At 43.5% G+C, this 18660-nt stretch overlaps 1 protein-coding gene across 2 annotated transcripts in view; it reads left to right on the top strand.

Annotated features, from left to right (window-relative positions):
- ATXN10 (ataxin 10) overlaps nucleotides 1-18660 on the top strand; it is a 58439-nt gene that overhangs the window by 25593 nt on the left and 14186 nt on the right. For both annotated transcript variants that reach the window (XM_071551497.1, XM_071551498.1), the window contains 4 exons: nucleotides 3207-3372; nucleotides 6295-6403; nucleotides 7358-7527; nucleotides 16727-16790. In XM_071551497.1, coding sequence (XP_071407598.1) covers nucleotides 3207-3372; nucleotides 6295-6403; nucleotides 7358-7527; nucleotides 16727-16790 — 509 coding nt within the window. The remainder of the gene's footprint in view (nucleotides 1-3206; nucleotides 3373-6294; nucleotides 6404-7357; nucleotides 7528-16726; nucleotides 16791-18660) is intronic.

Here is an 18660-nt window from a genome sequence, read left to right on the forward strand (position 1 = left end):
GGAATCCCAGGATACGCTGGGTTGGAAGGGACCCACAGGGCTCACTGAGTTCAGCCCTGCACAGGACCATCCCCAAGAGTCACAGCACCTGCCTGAGAGATGCGTGAAGAGAGAAACCCAGTTCAGATAAAAACATTCTGATTCTTGGGTTCCTTAGCAGATTTGACATTTCCTTGCACGTGTGTGCAGGTATTTGGCAGAAGTATTTAGAGAAAGCCTGCTTTGCTTTCATCCAAGTTAGCCTTGAGCATGGACAGTGTAAGTTAATGCCTTGATTGTCTTAATTACATTGTAAAATGTTCAGATTGAGTACATCTGGGTTGCCCCTTTCAAGAGGGGGTTTTACTTTAATTAACAGCAAGAAAAATGCAGTGGAATAGCTTCAGGTGTTTTTAGGATGCTGAACCATTGCAGCTGTAGGTTTGGTTTCTGGGGAGTGTCCTCAGTGAGGGATGGATGGAACTGTCCCCTGGAAGGGGGCATGGCAGTCCCCTGGGTGGCACTGTGTCTGCTCCTGGCAGTGCTCACGGGCACAGAGCAGCACTGAGTTAGAGTTGCTCACAAATTTACCATTTTTCATTTAATGCAATGCTTGCAAGTGTCATTTGAAGACAAAAGAAGTGGAAGTTTTGAGTAAGGACCTAATTTGTCTCATGGAACCTTTGCTGTCAGGAAGATATTTCAGCAAAGAGGAACCCCAGTCAGAGGAACAATGTCCCACATGTCTGGCACTTGGTTATAAACCGAGCACACTTCTGGGTGATCATAAAATCAATAGCATTTTGCACTGTTAATTTTAGGCTTAGTAAGACAGCATTTCATTTTGTTATAATGAGCTTCTGGATTTAAATTGCACTTGAATGCTGTGGTTTGTTTGCAGGCCATAGGAGAGAGAAGTTTGTGTTACTGATGATTGCAAATACTTTATCATAGCTGCTCTCAGTTCATGCCAGTTTAGTCAGCATTGAGAAGAACTGGTTTAAATTTGGCTGGGGAAAAAAAGCAAAATAGTCACAAATAAACTTCCTCAGTGGTGCCTAAAGACACAGGAAGATGACATGGCATGACTATTTCCAAATAGAAGTATAATCATAAATGTAGTGTACAGAATTATATTTTAGATACCGAACTGAATGTGACAAATTCAGCTGGTACCAACAGTGGTCATATTCTTATTTAGCTCCAGGCAAAGTAGGAACAAACCCTGTCATCTGAATCGCTAAAGAGTTGTGAGATCATCTGAAGGAAGTGGGCAAATTGCATTGTGTGGGAGAACTAGCTTGGAAAAGTTAGGGCGAGTCTTGGAAGAAAATGGAGAGACTCAATAGAAGAAAGGAATGTAAGGGAACTTGCACCCGAACAAAGCAGGTCCCTCTCAGGAAATTAGTGCCTGAATGGCAAGGCTTGCTTGAAATTCAGGGAAAGATGGGCATGTCCTGAACGACTGTGCCTGGAAGAAAACTCAGGAAAACGGTTTGACTTGAATGGCTAAAGAGAACAGAAAACTTTAAAAGCAGTTACATGCAGGTGATTTTTTAACGTCACTTCTGTTTCTCTGGAAGGATTATGGTTGTGGAAAGGGGCACCCAATTATATTGCAAGAGGAGGAGTCATGCAAAGCATTTCCCTCCTGGCAACCATTTAATGTGTTTAATGGAGTTTGTGGTGACCCTGCAGCTTGTTCACAGAAGGATTGCCTGTCACTTCCTCAGGGGTGTTGTGTGGATCACTGGTGCAGGAAAGGCTGAGCAGAGCCCAGCCAAGCAGAAGGTTCCTGTGCTCAGGAAGGCTGTGAGTGGGCTGTGTTCTTAGCTGGGCACAGCCTTGGCAGACTCTGAACTCAGTGCACACTGACCTGCCAAGCCCAGCCCTGCCTTGCCTGGGGGTGAAGGCACATCCAGGACTTGGGGTGTGTGTTCTGGGCCAAGGGGAAAGCCCTTGGGGACTGTGTGAGCCTGGAGGTGGGCAGGGGGGTGCCTGGGGGCACCTGCAGGGCAGGAGTAGGCACAGGCTGGGAGGGCGCTCAGCCTGCAGAGCCTGCCCTGGCCCAGAGGGGTGGGAGCCTTGCTGTGTGCCCTGCTGAAAAGGTTTTTGTGCTCCCTCAGATAATGGTTTGGTGCAGCTGTGCTGGTGACACCAAGGGCTGAGCAGAGCAAGCACTGAGTAGCTGTTTCATGATTAATAGAGCTGGGTTCTTGGAGGTTAATAAAGCACTGAACAAGCTTTTTCCACAGAAAAAGACAATTTCTCTTCTCCTCCTGACAACCTGCTTGGCAAATTTAAAAGAAAAATCATTTGAGCTATTCCACATGTTTCAATGTCAGTCCTTCCATCTGAATTGCAAAGAATGGAATTTCTTCAGTGAAAGAAAACCCTGAGGCTGCTCCTGAATGTGTTCAGTAGGCAGTGCCCTTTCAGGCTGAGAGTGGCAGTGGAGCCCACATGGAGCTGCAGGGCACCCTCTCCCTCCCCCAGGGACTGCCCCACTGAGAGCTCCCAGGAGGCCTGCCCTGACAGCCTCAAGGGACACTGCAGATCCAGTGACATGGGTGCTGATCAGAAAAGTTACCCAAGTACATTTTATAGAGCAGCTTCTTCATGTATCCTCTTCCTTGCTGGGTTAATAGGGAGAGTAATTCTTACTGAGTAGACAAGTAATTAACTTGGACTTGCTTAGTCCATTTAGTGGCAATTATTAAACTGTAACAGAGTGTGCATATGAATTTTTATTTTCCTTGTCTCAGAAGTGGTTTGGGGTCATGGGGGAGAGTTATTGAAGGACTGGGGAGAAGGCAAGGGCTGTGAAAAGCTTCTGTTTTCAAACAGGGACTGTCAGTCTGTGTTTTGCTGAATTTAACAAAAGCTTTTAAGAGCTGTTTTGATGGAAACTTTAGACATGGGCAATATGCAGTCACAGTAACATTGTGTTAGCAGACAAGGAAATAGAAATTCAAATAGACTTGAGAAAAATATTGACTGTCTGGCCAGATAGTATTAATTGAATGATGAATTAAGTTAATAGTGTGCTTAAGTAACCCAGCAGACAGAAACTGATTGCTGGTATTCCTGAGACTTCCTAATTTTTAAACACGCCTTCTGTTATTACCATGCTAATTGTTTGTAACATTTTCAACAAGTGTATCTGCTGATTCCCCTGATGTTTCTCCTGGGTCAGTGACTGGTTAACAGACTGTGTCTGGTTGCAGGATGACTCTGTTGGAGCTGATGCTGGCGGCAGTGAGCGAGGGCAGCTCTGCCAGCGGGGAGGAGCCGCAGGTGTGGGGGAGCCACGCTGCCTTCCTGGCAGGCTGTTTCCAGGAGAGCTGTGCAGCTGTGCTCGGCTTGGCTGCTGCTCCAGGGGCACAGCATGAGGTAGGACTGACTCCAGAGGGGACTCCCATTGCCACTGTTACCCAGGGGGCACTCGTTGTGTTCCCAGTTTATATGGGGAAGGCAGTGGGCAGAGTGCACAGTGGGGTCTGTAATGGGGGATGGCAGACAATGTGGTACTTGGAAATAAATGTCCCCCGTTGGTAAATATCTCAGAATTTAAAAATGCTCAGACTGTCACATGCTTGAATGTTTTATGATGATCTTACTACGGATCACTTCTCTAATTCATTTGGGCTGTGAACTGTAATTCCAGTTTATAAGAGCGTGTAGTGATAGGACAAGGGGAATGGCTTCAAACTGACAGGGAGTAGGTTTACATTAGGTATTAGAGAGAAATTATGTGCTATGAGGGTGGGCAGGCCCTGGCACAGGTTGCCCAGAGCAGCTGTTGCTGCCCCATCCTGGCAGTGTCCCAGGCCAGGTTGGACAGGGCTTGGAGCAGCCTGGGACAGTGGGAGGTGTCCCTGCCCATGGCAGGGGTGGGATGGGATGGGTTTTGAAGTCCTTCCCACCAAACCAGTCTGTGATTCTAACAAAACGAAGAGCCTTTAGTAAAACATAGAATTAGTTAATCACTGATTCTCACTGATTAATCATGCTTAGTTTTAGAGGTGTAATTAGTGTATTACCTTACAAGATATTTTAAAAGTTACAGCTCCATTCTTGCCAAGTGACCCCAGTGGTGTGTTGAAATTGTGTTGCCAAATACACACAAAGGCAGAATAATTTTATTAATACAAAATGACTGTGTAAATGTTTCATTTGTAGAAACTTAAGTAGGAGCATCATAAACAGTTTATTATCAAAGTGAAAAAACATTGCTCTTAAACACTTTTATATGATAATGTTAAACAGTGTTGTACTTGCTGATTTTTTTTGTTTGTTTAAGTAGACACAAAGATTCAAGTTGAGAGCTGTTATGAAAAGACAGTAAAAATCACTTTATGAGGAGGTGATAGTTGGATGTGTTAAAAAAAACCCAAACAGAAACCAACAACTACACAGAATTCTCTTCTTATCACAGCCTTCCCCCAACTGCTTTGTCCAAGTTACCTTAGAAAACTTGATTGGCTGCTTCTGGAAGAGGTACCAGCTTGGCAGTAACAGGACATGCACTGAGGCAAATTCCTTCTTTGTTTTTTGTTTTTCTTTTTTTTTTAATATCCTCCCCCCATTTTTTTAAATCATTTGTGGTTACTTTCCAAGTATTCTGTGGTTTTGCTTCTTAGAAAAACCCATTTGTTTGCACCCAGCAGAAGGAGGTCTCAGCTCTTGTAGCTTCCATCTTAAACCCATGAGAAGTTAACCATATGCTCTTCAGTGCTTAAACCAATATTTAAAACAGCTTTTCCCTCCTAAGCCTGACTTCAGCATCACTTTACTTGCACTAACTTACAGCCAGACTTGCAAAATAAAACCAAAACCCTTCCCTGGACTTGAAGTTCTTGTTTTATCTCTTTATAAGGAACATCTTTTCTGTGTCTCTCTCAAAAGATGTTTATTTTAAAACTATTATTTCCTTACTTGCTTTTCAGATTATATCCATATCAAGATGGCTCTCAGATTTCAAAATATTTGGGAGGTTTGAACTTCCAAAGGAAGTATTTTCCTTTACTGCCTTCCTTTTGTCCAGGTGGAGGGCAAAAAACTTGGTTTATGGCAGGGGAAGGAAACCCAACCAGAGATGTTGAAACAGTTTTCTGAATTTAACAGATTTCAAATGTAGATAAGAATTTAGGAGTTCTTTTGAGGTTTTCAAATCATCTGTTCCTCTCAAAAATTGTAAACAGCTGCTTACTGTCTGTGAAATACAGTTGGGGTGTTCTTACTTTGTAACAGGATAACGACTGATATATTTACAGTCTGGTTGTTGTGTGCTGTTGAAAGCAAGTTACTGAATAATTTAGGGCAAGATTTGCACCTTCCTATACCTGTGTGAGGAAAAAAGTGGAAACAGAAATACAGCTTTAGGACCTGGACCCTGTAGCAATTTGATGTCTTCAAGGAGCAAAGAATGGATATAATTGTAGTACTTAATTACTCAGCACTATTGTTAATGATTTGAATTACTTTATGTTGATTATATGGATTCAAAAATATACTGCTGGTAGGAAACCTCTTTGTCCTGAAGCACACAAGGCAGGACTAGTTCCTGTGACCTTTCCCTGAGCCCTTTGATGGCTCCTTGCAGTTTATGTACCACACCTTGAGAGGGATCCTCTTGCAGCCCCAGCCTGGCTCCTGAGCAGGTTGTGGTGTCCCAGATTCCACCCCGAGCTTTTAAGGCAGTTTCTGTAAGTGTTGGTTTGTCATTAGAAGCAGCATCAACATATTCTGTGAGGAAACAGTTCTCTGGCTGGAGGAATAATGCACAAATGAATGGTGTGTCTCGTAGCTCCCCAAAAAGCTGCATCTCTGCTCCCAGTGCTGTTTGCCCAAGAATAATGTCAATTCTCACAGCAGAGCTGATGTGACCACAGACCTTTGCAGGATTCCTGTGGGTAACAAATGGTATCTTGCAGGCAGTGTGTGTGTCTTTAAAGTGGGACACTCGGCAGAATGAACTCAAAGAAAACATTTATTCAGAAATAATTTTCTTAGCTAGCAATTTTCTGTAGTCCTGCTTTTGGAAGCTACTGTGTTTTTGTTAAAACCTTATCCCTTATGGCTCTGTTTTGGTTTCCCCATGGTTTTTCAGGCACATATAACACTGCAGAAGAGAAATTATTGCAGTGTAATACACTATTGTTATTTTAGCAGGCTGTCCTTATTTTACATGGATTTATCCTTGGCAGTTTGAGAGCTGCACAGACCCCGAGGTGCTGAGATGCTGTTCATCTCCTGGCTTTGTGTTTGTGATGCCCCTCCTCAGCCTGTTCAGCAATGCCCTTTCCATTGCAGGAAGCGCTGGTGGTGATTCGGCTGCTGGATGTGCTGTGTGCCCTGAGCTCCACCCCTGGGCAGCTGGAGCACCTGCAGGCCCTGCCTGGGCTGCTGTGCACGGCCATAGGTGAGCTGAGCTGAGCTGGGGACAACCCACACGGGGGCACTGCTGGGCTCTGCTGCCCCTGGGGCTCTGGGAAGGCAAACACGGCCCTCACAGCTGCTGGGAATCCCTGTTGGGCCTTTCACAGCATAAATCTATAGGTCATGGAGGTAATGTGCATTTTCCAGTATTTGATTTGTTCCTGGCAGATTCGTGCCTGGGCCCTTGCTGTGCTGACCTGGCTGAGGTGCCACAGTGTGCTGGTAGCACACAGTGCCAGGGGCAGCACAGCTGCTTCTCTGCCCTTCCACTGCTCAATGTGTGAAACAGTTCCCTCCATGCCTGTTCCCTTCTGTCCCCCAGATTTCTGAAAACTGAAACTGAGGTGTGGTTTGAATGGTACTAACCGAATTCAGTGACTTTTCAAGTGTGCAAGAAGCTGAAAGAAGGGAAGTAAAGAACCAGGAAATTCCAGAGAGGCTCTGTATAGCCAGGGAGGGATGAGGATGAGGGCACATGCCCTGCCCTCTGCTTTCCTAAATCTCAGCACCTTCTGAGTCTGAGGAATGCCACCATTTGGGGAGAAAATGGCAGAAGTTCGTGGATTGGGACGAGAAATGAGTAAAAACCAAAACCAAACCAATTGTTTTTAGCAATGTATTTGTGGTGCCAGAATCCTCAACAGCTTCCAGATCCTGATTCTTCAGCTGGAGATGGAGAGCAGCAGCTTTCAGACTTCATGTCTGAACTATGTCAGTGTGTAAAAAGTGTGCAAAAGTATCCCCTTGGGGTGGTCCTGCATGGCTGTACTGCCCCAAATGATGAAATAAAGCAGAATTTCCAAGTTCTTCTGACACAGGGCTGAGTATCTGAAGATGCGTTGGTTGACTTTGAGCTCAGCCATTACCAGTGAAGCTCTGTGCCAAGGGGTACTGATTTCCATGTGCTGATGATCTGCAATGGTTTTATTCCCTGCAGATACTCTGAGACTGACTCACCTTGCTGGGAAGGAAGCTGTGAATGTGTTCAGTGCCAACCAGGCTGTGACAGGGCAGGACGAGATCACACACCCCGCCATGGGTTTCAAGTCTCACCTCATCCGCCTCATTGGGAATCTGTGCTACAGAAACAAGGCCAACCAAGACAAGGTGAGACAAAGGGTTTCTGGCATGTAATCCGTGAGTATGGCTGACCTGAAATACAGTGTTGGCCTAGAAACAGAGGTTGGAATTGATTGTGTAAAGGAGGCAGATTGGTTTTAGTGTCTTTGAATTGCTATCACAATTATGCTGTTTTTTAATAACACTGCAGTGTTTGCTTGCCTGCCTTTTGCTTCAGCCCTACAGAATGCAAACCAGTGCCTAATTCCTTTGTGGGTTTCACTTTGGCCCTTTCTTTAAAAGGTCTGAGGCTAAATTTCAACTTGACATTGAAAGCAAATGGATGGGAATTGCTACATGAACTTTTTTATCTTTGAATTAGTCCCTCCCTTTTTCATGTCACTTTAAAAATGTAAGTTTGCTTCTATCAAATCACTTGGAACCCTTTATTTTATAATTCCTGCATGGAAAATCAGTTTTGTTGGCACCATGAGGACAAGGTTGAAATGGCAGAAAGCTTTAAATATGAGACTTTTTTCTTTGAGCGCTAAAAGATGTGACTTTGCTCCAGGATTTGTTAGACCAACTTAATTTCAGCAAGAGGAGCAGTGCCAAAAGTGTCTGTGTCTGACAAATTCTAAGAGCATGGCCTTCTAAATGGGGAATATGGAAATGATCTTCTGCTTGCCCATTCATATTAGAGTATATAATCCTAGTTTTTAATATTTCTGAGAAGTGTTATTAATCCTATTAATCACTCTTGCATAGCTCTCTCTATGACCTGTTTGATGTAATATGTGTTTGTGGAAGTGAAATACATTTTTGTAGAATATCCAATGATAGTGGAGGGGAGGGTGTTGCTTTCCTTCTGAAAGGGCTGATTTACTGCTTATTGTTCTCCTTTGCTGAGATTTCCAAAGGCCCCTGGAGCAATTACACAGGCTTAGTGTTTTCAGTGGAAGCTGGGTATTAACTTGCTATAAACTGCCTGAAAATGTTCCTGCCTTTGTAGTGTCTGAAAAATTGCTCAGGTTCCTGTGTGGGAGATCATGGAACACTGTTGGAGTGCCATTCAAGCTTCAGTGATGTCCTGGCTGCACCTTCCCTTTATTCTGTGCATTTAAACACACTGGTCATTTTTAAGGCAGTATAAGGGCGGCTGTGGCTGCCCCATCCCTGGGAGTGTCCCAGGCCAGGTTGGAGCACCCTGGGCGGGTGGGAGGTGTCCCTGCCATGGCAGGGCTGGCACTGGGTGGGCTTTGAGGTCCCTCCCACCCAAACCAGTCTGGGATGAGGATTAGCTTCATCCGGAGAAGATAAATTTTCTGTGTTCTTCATAGACTGAACTAAGTATTGAGTTGCTCTCTGGGGTTTGTCTGTGCTTCAGCACTACAGCCAGCTGTGGTTTGACATTAATCTCACCTATGACAAAAGGAGAAGGATTTAGAGTTTGGTCCCAGCAGTTACTGTTTTAGAGCACTGTTATGCAGATCAGTGAGTTCATATTGAAGTTGGCAACACATGCTGAACTTCTGTAGGGTAGATCATAATATTTACCTTCAAATCAATTTTTTCCTGTCCTTTTAGAAAATGAGGGATGCTATCAATAGAGCTGTTTAGGGCTTGCAGTTTTCCACAGAAGAGTTTCCAACTTCTCTGTCTTTCACCTTTCAGTCCAGCAAATTTAAGGTTGTGTATTTGGTTAAGGTTGTGTACTTGGCTTTGGAAATACTGGAGGGCTTTATTTGGAAATATTGAAGGGCTTTATCTCAGGCACTTGTTGACGTTTGTAGCTAAAAAAAAAAAAGAAGAATAAAAGTGTTTTGCCTGCAAACAAAAATTGAGAAGTTCCATGAAAATTAATAATACCTTGGTAAGTTCCCTTGAACTTGCATCTAACTTCTATTCCCTTGTTCTTGGGTGTCAATCCCTTGGTATTTTGCAGCCATGTCTGTTGAGTTGTCTCAGCTCTGTCTGAATTTTTTAAAAACTTTTCTGATTTTTATGACTGCATTTATTTTGGTGCAAATGTCACCAACTGAAGCGTTCCCTCCAGCTCTGTCCTTGGGAAGTCTGGTTTTCTCTGGAAGAGTTGCTGTGCCTGGGTAGGTTTCCTTTAATAAAGTTTTAGTAACATGGTGTACATCTATTTAATGTAATGAAACTGTCTTGAAACAAGAACTCTTTCTAGTTCTCAGTTAGAACCTGCAGCCTTGCCTTGATATGCACAGACCTGTAATCCAATTAGTGATCTGTTGCAAGAAAGAAACTAACAATAAACCAAACCCCAACATTTAAAATTTTATAAACAGTTGGCTTAGTGCTGAGTGTATATATGCCCATGCCTTGTTTTATACAGTAATATTTTCAGGTAAATTGACCATAGGAAAGGTTGCATTTATTATGGAGCTCTTGAAAGCAATTTGAACAACACCTTTACAAATTTAAAGACTTAGAATTTTGTTTATTGTGGATCTGTGAGTTCAGCCAGAAGCTGGGAATTTTACTTTGTTGTTATTACCAGACTACAAGCCATTTAGCAACAAACACTCAGAAAAGCCTCTGGTAGTTGTAATTTAGAGGTCCATTAAGCAGCTTCTCTGCAGCCTCCTTGTATACAGAGTCATGTCCCATCTCGCTCAGGAGCCTGAGGCACTGGCAGCTCAGCAGGAAACTCAGTGCATACCTGAGTTCCTGTGGATGCTGCACACTGAATATATGGCTTTTATAGACATATAAATCACATCATCAGCAGGCTTGTTTGCTAAATGTAAAGTTGATCTTAATCTCAGCAAGGTGGCTAAATTTGTCTTAGTAAGAAAATCTGATCCTGTGCAAAGGTTGTGCTTGGTGGGTCATGAAAAGAAAATGTGTGTTCTTAGAATCTCAGGTAAGTGCAGACAATAATTGCTCAGCTTTCTGTAGGTCTGGGTTGTCATAAAGAAGCACTGTCAGTGTCCCAGTGCAGGGATTTCTGTGCTCCCTGCATGTGACAACTGCCCTTGTCACTGCTGTCACCTCAATGTCATGGGCTGCACTTCTGATGAGCCCCTTTGTGGCCTGGCAGTTTGGGGCTTCCCAAAACTATCATGGAAAATGTGAGGACAACTTCATGCCTCCAGAATCGCCCTGTATAGGGCTTGTCAGTGGAAAAACTCCCCAGCAGTCGTTTTTATCTGCGGTTACATTAGCAAAAGGGGTGGAAAGTGTCAAAAATCATGGGCAGTCATTAAAAGATCAGCATTTCAGGTTTGCTAATGGCAAATCCTGGAATCACTGAGGGTTTGATCCTGATGGTATAAAAGCTGTAAGAAAGACCTCAAACCAAAGTAAAACCTCTCTGCTCTGCAGTGTGAGGAACAAGAAATGCCTGAATAGTTTGTATGCACAGGGATCTCCCCCACTTCTTAGCTGAGCTGCTCAGAGAGTCAGCCTCAGGATGGTTAGGGTTACAGCTCTGAAAGTCTCCAGTTTTCTTCTAATTTTTTGTTTCAGCATGTGAGAAATTATTTAGTCTGCCTGGGAAATTCTGATTTCAGGAGAATATCTTCTTCAGACAAAGTTGTGATAAATGAGAGTTTTATTCATAAAATGTGTGACACTTGTTGTCTCAGTAAAATTATTGCTGAAGTACTTTGTGGCATTATTTCAGTTATGAGAAATTAATTTCCAGCAGAATCATAGAATAGATCATGAGTTGGAAGGGAGCCACAAGGATCATGGAGTCCATCTCCTGGATCTGACTTGCGAACAACGCAAAACTGAACCAAAATTTATTCTGTTCATTTTATAGTCAGTCCTGCATGAAAAAGGCATTTTACACTCCTTTCCTGGAACACTTTGTTTTACTGTGCTTTAACCTACTGAAAAATGGAGTTATCATCAAGGCTGGTTTTATACATAGCAGGTAACAGAGTGCATGTCCTTTACACATGTACTAGAGAATCAGTGGTTGGTTCTTTGACCTGAAATCTTGGCAGCTGTGCCTGCAGGACACTGTGGGAGCTGAGAGCTGTGTGCTGTTCCCAATCTTCCAACTGCAAACTCTCTCCTGTTCTCTCCTCCCACCCTGCCTTGGCCCTGAGGTGTGGGGGGATATAAACATACTCAATAACTTACTCTTTAGATCTTAAAAAGTTTCACTGCTAAAGTCTCTTCACAGTTGCAGTAGGAGACTGAGGAATTACAGGAACTGCCTGTGTTTGGTGGCTGTGGGACTTTGCCCTCAGTCTGGGGCTGTCAGAGGGTCAGGGCTGCTTTATTGAGCTGCAGGATTTCACCTGCAGGAATTCAGGAGCCACTGGCACAAATCCCTGCACCACTGGAAATCATCCTAAGTGTTCTCACACACATTGTCTTCAGCATCTGAGCATTTGCCACAGATGAAATTACATGTCTGACATGAATTTTTTTTCTTTTTTAAATTCTTGTTTTAAAGTGAAACAAAATGGGAATGTTAAGTACTTCTGGACATGACAAAAGTCCTCATGAGAGTGTGGAACATCTGACTGGCATTTATTGGTGCTTGCTGAGCTCACAGATTTGCAGTAAGAGCTGCAGCCCTTGATGCTGGGAGCGGAGGCAGTTTGGGAGCACAGGGTGATGTGTGAGACGTGTGGTCTCTGAGCGTTTGTGTGCAGAAAAAGGGGATCCAAACAGGGTGTGAGTTGGGATTGCTTTGGCTCCTTGTCATTCCCACTGGCTCCAGCTGGGCAGGGTTCTAGGGAGCAGCAGGGCAGGGCAGATGTGTGCAGGGGACAGTGAGGGGAGTACCAGAAATGGCAGGAGGAAAGAGCAGAGAGTGGGACTGAGTCACGGGCTGCATGCTGAGCTTTGGCTGGAACTGTGAGATCATCTGGAGAACACCAATGAGGAAACGTCAACAGGAAAGGTCTGGGGTAATCTAGTTTTGTGTCAGTGTCAATGATTTCCAGGATTGGGGTTTTTTATTGGAATGCCTGGAATTTTGTTCCAGATGAAAAGCTATCCCACTGCAATAGAAAATGTGAAACTGAAAAAAAAATAAGAACAAACGAACAAAACCCAAAACAAAAACGCCCACCCAAAAATCACAAGCCACTACACACAACCAACAAAACAAAGTCCCTTGTTTTAATTGAGATTTTCATAAAATACTTCCTAAAGCTTGACAGGGAAGACAAAAATACCATGCCCACCAAAACAGTGGCAGCTTGCCAGAGTGAGCTGGAACTTCTATTGCAGTGGTGATTACAGTATCTGAAAGGAATTGTGTGACTCAGTCAACTTTTGTCCCTATATTTTTCAGAACTTTAAAGTAGTTTGAAGTCTGGTTCTCACTCTGCTTTGGAACAAATACAGTTTTGGAATTTTGCTGATCTTGTACATGTTGTGTTTAGTCACCATGCTAATTCTTACCCTTAATTTCCTTTAGCTTTCTTTTTGTTTTGGTGAAAGAAAGAGCTTGGTGCTCTCAGCTGTGCCACAGAGCTGGCAGCCTGACAAAGAGACAGGGAAGCAGCCAAGTCCCTAAAAATGTGCAGTTTGCCTGGTTTGTTGCTCCCAGAAACCTCTTAAGTTCCATAATGTGAATTGAAATTGAATACTCTGGAGCTAAACATGATTGGAGACAGACTTTTTGTCTGGTAGGAAACTGCTGATCTGTAATGAGTGTTATCTGGAGGTTTTCCATGGCAATGGTTCCTGCTTGTTCCTGGGGTTTGACTCATTTCTGGACTACGAGTTTCCTGCCCCAGACCTCTTTCTAACCTAGAAATTGTCTTCCTCTTTCTCTGTGCTTATCAGGGGTGATTAAAGAGAAGAGCACGTGTTAGCCTGGAGTGCTCAAACTGTGACCAGTCCTCTGCTGTCTCTGAGACTGCACTGCCTTTGGCTTATCTGTAGTGTGGCCAAACTCACCTTCTAAGAAACAGGAGTATTTCTGTGGCTGAAACAGAGACCTTTTCGTGCTGCTTCATTAATTGAAGGCTGAAAATCGGTCACATTCTGGTGGAAGAGTCGTTTGTGTTCTAGCTCTTGTTATCTGAAGGCACAAATGTTCTTTTTGTACAATAGTACTCTTAGGAGAGTAGGTAATCTTTCTAATTCCTGAAGTGTTAATTACTCTGTGGAGGGGTTATTTTTGCAGGATTACTTATTTATTTTTCCCTTTCTGGCTGTGCAGTTGCCAGGCCTGGGGATTGTAGTTGCATTTTACCCGGAGCAGATTGAGCAGCAAGCACTGTCAGGCTCAGAGAATTTGCATCCTTCCCCCTGAGCTTGGCCCTTGCTGCTAGGAGGAAACACTCAGTAAATAGTCTGCAGTGTAAATTCTGTTTCTGGGCTCTCCTGTGAATGATTGTGTTAATGATAATTACTTCTGTGTACTTCATGAGGAAATACTGGGAGATTATCAGAAGTTCTGTTCAGACAGATACCCTTCACTTTGCTATATTTTATATATTGATCAATAAAGTGAGTTCTGTAAAATAAAGTAGAAAATTGAGTTTTGGTCCATATTTTGTCATTGGTTATCAAGAGAAAAAGCACAGCTTTTTGCTCAGGGCTGACATGTCCCAAACCATCTGAATGAAACCTTATATTATCATTCCTTGGCCATGAGAGCAGGGGGCATGTATGGTCTGTGCTCGCTGCTTCCATAAACTTGTGTTTAATATTTGTAAAGCACCTCTGCCTACGTGGGCTTCTGTTTAATGTCATTAATTCATTTACTGTTAAGTAATTGAAATAGATTATTAAATCCCAGGTACAAAGGATGAGAAAAAATGAGCAGCCACTTTGTCACAGGAGGGAGGTGTTTTCATTTCAGCGTAATATACCTGAATTTCTCTACCTGCAATGCTACTCACCTCCAATATCTTTCAAAAGCAAGTTGAGTAATCAAATGGGACAGCAGTATAAAATGTGTTGTGAAGCTTTTCATTTTTAACTGTATGCCTGCCTTGGAATGCTGGACATTGTGTTTGTACCTTTTTAGAAACCAATTTCAGGAACTGCCATCAGGGCAGAAGTTTTGTACTGACTGGACTGAAGCAACTGGAGATCATCAGCACAGAGCTCGATGTTTTTAATTTTAAATTTATCTTAAGTAGCCTTGCAGCTTCATTTTTCATTTCAGGGTAGCACAGAGTAAAGTGTTACAGCTCTTCATAACAAAAGGCCCTTGTAGTTTTGTTGCAGCCCACCGGGTGTATTTCCATGTTAGTGCCAGCAGTGTTGTCAGTGATGTGAATGGAGAACAGACTGTGAGTGTGAGCCCTTCTGTTTGCAGACAGACCCCACAGCTCTGCTGTTCCTGGTTTGTACACCAGGGTATCACTGGGGCTGTGCTTTGCTGCTGCTGTTCCCTCTTAACTTCGAAGGAATCTCATCATATTCAGCAGCAACTTTCTGAAGCATGTGTGCATTTTAATTAAAATTTTGCTTTCCCCAAATACTTTGTTAACCAAATGTCTGATTTGAGCGAACTGGAGCAGATCATTGCATACTTTGTTTCAGCTGGCAGCACTTGGATGGATTTGCACTGCTCAGCATTTCCCTGGTGGGCAATCAGAGGTTGCACTGCAGGCACGTGGGGTTTGGTGCAACCTGAACATCAAAGCCCAACAATTCCCAGCACGTGCAGCTGCTGTCACTGAGAGGTCACTGCTGGCCCAGCTTTGAAGTGTGACACCCTGCATGGCCTCTGGAGAAAGCACAAGCACTTGGTGCAGAGAATGGGTATTTTTAGCCCTGTGTTATTAACTGTATTCCATGCAGGTGATGTGCATGTCAGCACAGATGTGGAACCTTGGGGGTAAGACCCAGCAGTGCTCTTTGCTTTTTGTACATGTCAGTCCTGCCTCCTGTGTGTCCATCTCTGCCACTGCTGCTGGCTCAGGTTGTACCTTGAGACACTTCACGAAGATTTTCTGGAAAGAAACCTGTAAGAGGGGTGTGCTCAATTTGTCTCTGAGTTCAGTTTTACTGATCCATAGGCTGTTTGGGGTTTCACATCTAAACCTCCTCCTGCTCAACTTTCTTCTCTAACCACAGAACTTTTCAGAAAGCTGGTGATCCTCCTGTGTCAGTTTTGGGGTTTGTTGTTTTCCTTGGTGCATAAAACTGCATTTGTTTGGGCCAAAAAAGGTCAAAGAGAGAATCCCATCATCAAGCTGTGGCTTAAATTCCTTTAGGCAAAGGAAACCAGTTCTTGGTTTGAGATTAAATTTTAAGGAATTATGGAGTTTACGATTTAGATAAATGTAATTTGGCTGCCACAGGATGGTTGAGGTTGGAAGGGACTTCTGGAGGGACCTCTTGTCCAACCCCTGCTTAAATACAGATCATGTTGCCCAGAACTATGTCCAGGTGGCTTAAAGCATATAAATAATACATGGGTATAAGAATATAAACAATTAATCCTCATGCTCTCAAGGTTTTTTAAAAGTACTTTTGTAATTTAAAAAAAAGCTCATACGTGCTAAGAAGACATTTTCAAGGTTGAAATTCTGCAGATAATTTTGAACAGTTTAAATCACAGCACTTTCTAAAGCTACAGATTTGCATGCATGATGTTACAGTGTACCTTAGAAGTCTACATAAGTTTCTTATGGAATATGCTTTCCTTAGGATAATCCTGCTCCTTATTTATTGTTACCATCAGCTTGTCCCAAGTTCTTGGTAGTGTTGGGATTCATTGCAATTTATGAATTCCCATGTGTAGAATGTTCAGGAAACAAAAATGCCAGTTCTTCTCTTTGCTGGCTTGCTGATAACATCAGAAACACCTTCTCAAAAAAGAGGATCATCAGTGGCTGTCACTTGGTACCAGGAGTGTTCCTGGGCACACACAGGTACTTCATAGTTCCTGAAAGGTGCAGGACACGTGGCCTCGTGAGCCTGTGTGTGTGGGGAGATGTATTTTCCAACTTGTGTTTCCTGTTTTTTCCCTCAGCAGTTTGCCGTGGTTCCTCCCTCTGGGGGCAGGCACTGGCTGTCAGTGGGCACAGCCTGTCTGGCTTCCTGTGAGCAGCAGCACAGAGAACACCTCAGTCAAACACGGGCTAAATGAGGGCAGAACATGAAATAATGTCTGCTTGTTGTGCTGCTTTTGATAACTGCTGACAGCACCAGTTTCACTGTGCAGCTCATGTTAGAATGTTTAATATTTTTGATGAAACAAACATCCCTTTTTACATATTTCTTGCTTGAAATGCTGTTTGTGTTGTTGAGACATCTGTTGAATGAAGCTTTTGTTTTTATGTAGGTGTTTGAGTTGGATGCTATCCCCTTGATTCTGGACAACTGCAGCATCGATGACAACAATCCCTGTATCCTTCACAAAGAGTGGTGTTTATTGAGTAACTCAGGAGTAAAAGAAAGGTGTGGGTTTCCCATATTGGGCCAGCCCTCCTTTACTGGGTGCCCAAGTGTGACTGGCCTGAAGCTCTAGTGAAATGGCTCAGAGTGAGCAAAGGCATAAACAGGCTGTCATGGACTGGGTACCTAGCAAGCTGAATTGTGGTCATACTCTGTTTCCTAAGATAATAAATGTTCCTGGTTTGCAAATGTCAATCAGAGCTGTGACAGGAATCAGAATTCACTCTGGTCTTTGTGTCACATCTTGGAGCTTTTGCTTCCACTGGAATCTCTTCAGGAGACTGAAATAGCACCCCATCAGTACTCAGTGCTTAACAATGGGGATCTGGGGGGTTATTCTAAGCACAGAGTCAAGGCTAACAAGCTGTTATGGAAATGTGTATAACTGAGAGAATCAGTGGTGCAAATTACTGAAACATTGGGGAGGCTACAATATAAACAGCGTTGTGCTTCATATTATTTTTTTCCTGAGGTTTAAGAGCAGAGGCTTTCCAAGACAGATTGCTGCTAGAGGGAATAACTTTATATTGAAGATAAACAGTTGTTAAGCAGAATTACCCATCTCTTCCAGCACTGCACAGGGATCCTGCCAGTGTGTTCAGGCAGGGATTTTCTGCCTCTGATCATCAGCTCTATGTAAGCTTCTGAGAAGTAGGTCTGGAAATCAAATGCCTTTCCTGTGTAAAGTCATGTCAGCTTTCTTACACTGAACACTTGAAAAAGGTTTTTAAAATTAATTGAAAAGAAAAAGTTCACTTTTTAACAAGTATAAAAAACAACACAAAAAAAAGAACTTATGACAATGTTACATATTCTCTCATATGCTGTAGAACATCAACTACATACAAATATATCTTAAAATAATATAGGTGATAGCACAGTGCTAACAAGCTGTGTGGAGGAGCAAGGAGTGTTAAGTATCATCTGAATTACTCACCTGGTTGCTTTCTGTGCAGGAGTTCTCTGTTCTTCCCTGCTGGGCCTTGGAGCCCTGGCAGTGTGGCCCTGGGTGCTGCTCTGAGCAGAACTGTGCTCCAGAGTGCAGCTCTGGTGACAAGCACTGCTGGGGGAGCTGGGAAGAGCAGGCAAAGTTCCCTTCCCCTGAGCCGAACAGCAGCCCTGAGGAAACCCAGTGGGGAGCTTTGGTCCCAAGTGGCTGCTTTGCTGGAGAGCACAGCTGTGCAACCACTTCTGGAGTATCTTTCTAGGATTAATCCTTCATTTTAGCTGTTAGTAAAGGAGGATAAAGTTTGAGGCCTTCAAAGGGTAGAGTTCTAATTTATGATCTTGAATGCAGTGAAAGTAAAATGCCATGGGAGCCTTTACTGCATTTTGAGCAGTGTGAAACTTGTTACACCTTTTGGTACAGGCTGACTTTCTATGGCTGCACCATGAACTTCTTATTAGGGGATAAAACTTTGTTTCCTTGGCTTTTAAAGACATAATACCTCTTAATGTGAGCTTTCACCAACAATCCATATGGCAGAGTGGGCAGAGCGGGGACTGACAGGGTTTGCTGCCTCAGCTCCTGGAGTGCAGCTCCTGCCTGCTGCTCCCTGCAGTGTTTTGGTCTCTTACTGTTCCAGGTGCTGCCCTGCTGCTCTGCTGCCTCTAGTATTCCTCACCTACTGCCTTCCCAGTGGGTCCTGCACAGGGAAGACAAGAGGAGTTTGCAGTTTAGATCTGGTTCTCCTTTCATCTGCTTTGCAGCATATTCTGTGCTTCTGGACACCACATACCAGGCCGTTAGCAGCACGTGGGTGCCCGACTCCATTGCATAATAATTGCAACATATCTGGAGAGATTTGGCTGTTTCTTTGC

Source organism: Pithys albifrons, chromosome 3, assembly GCF_047495875.1.
Source record: "Pithys albifrons albifrons isolate INPA30051 chromosome 3, PitAlb_v1, whole genome shotgun sequence".
Lineage (NCBI taxonomy): Eukaryota > Metazoa > Chordata > Aves > Passeriformes > Thamnophilidae > Pithys > Pithys albifrons.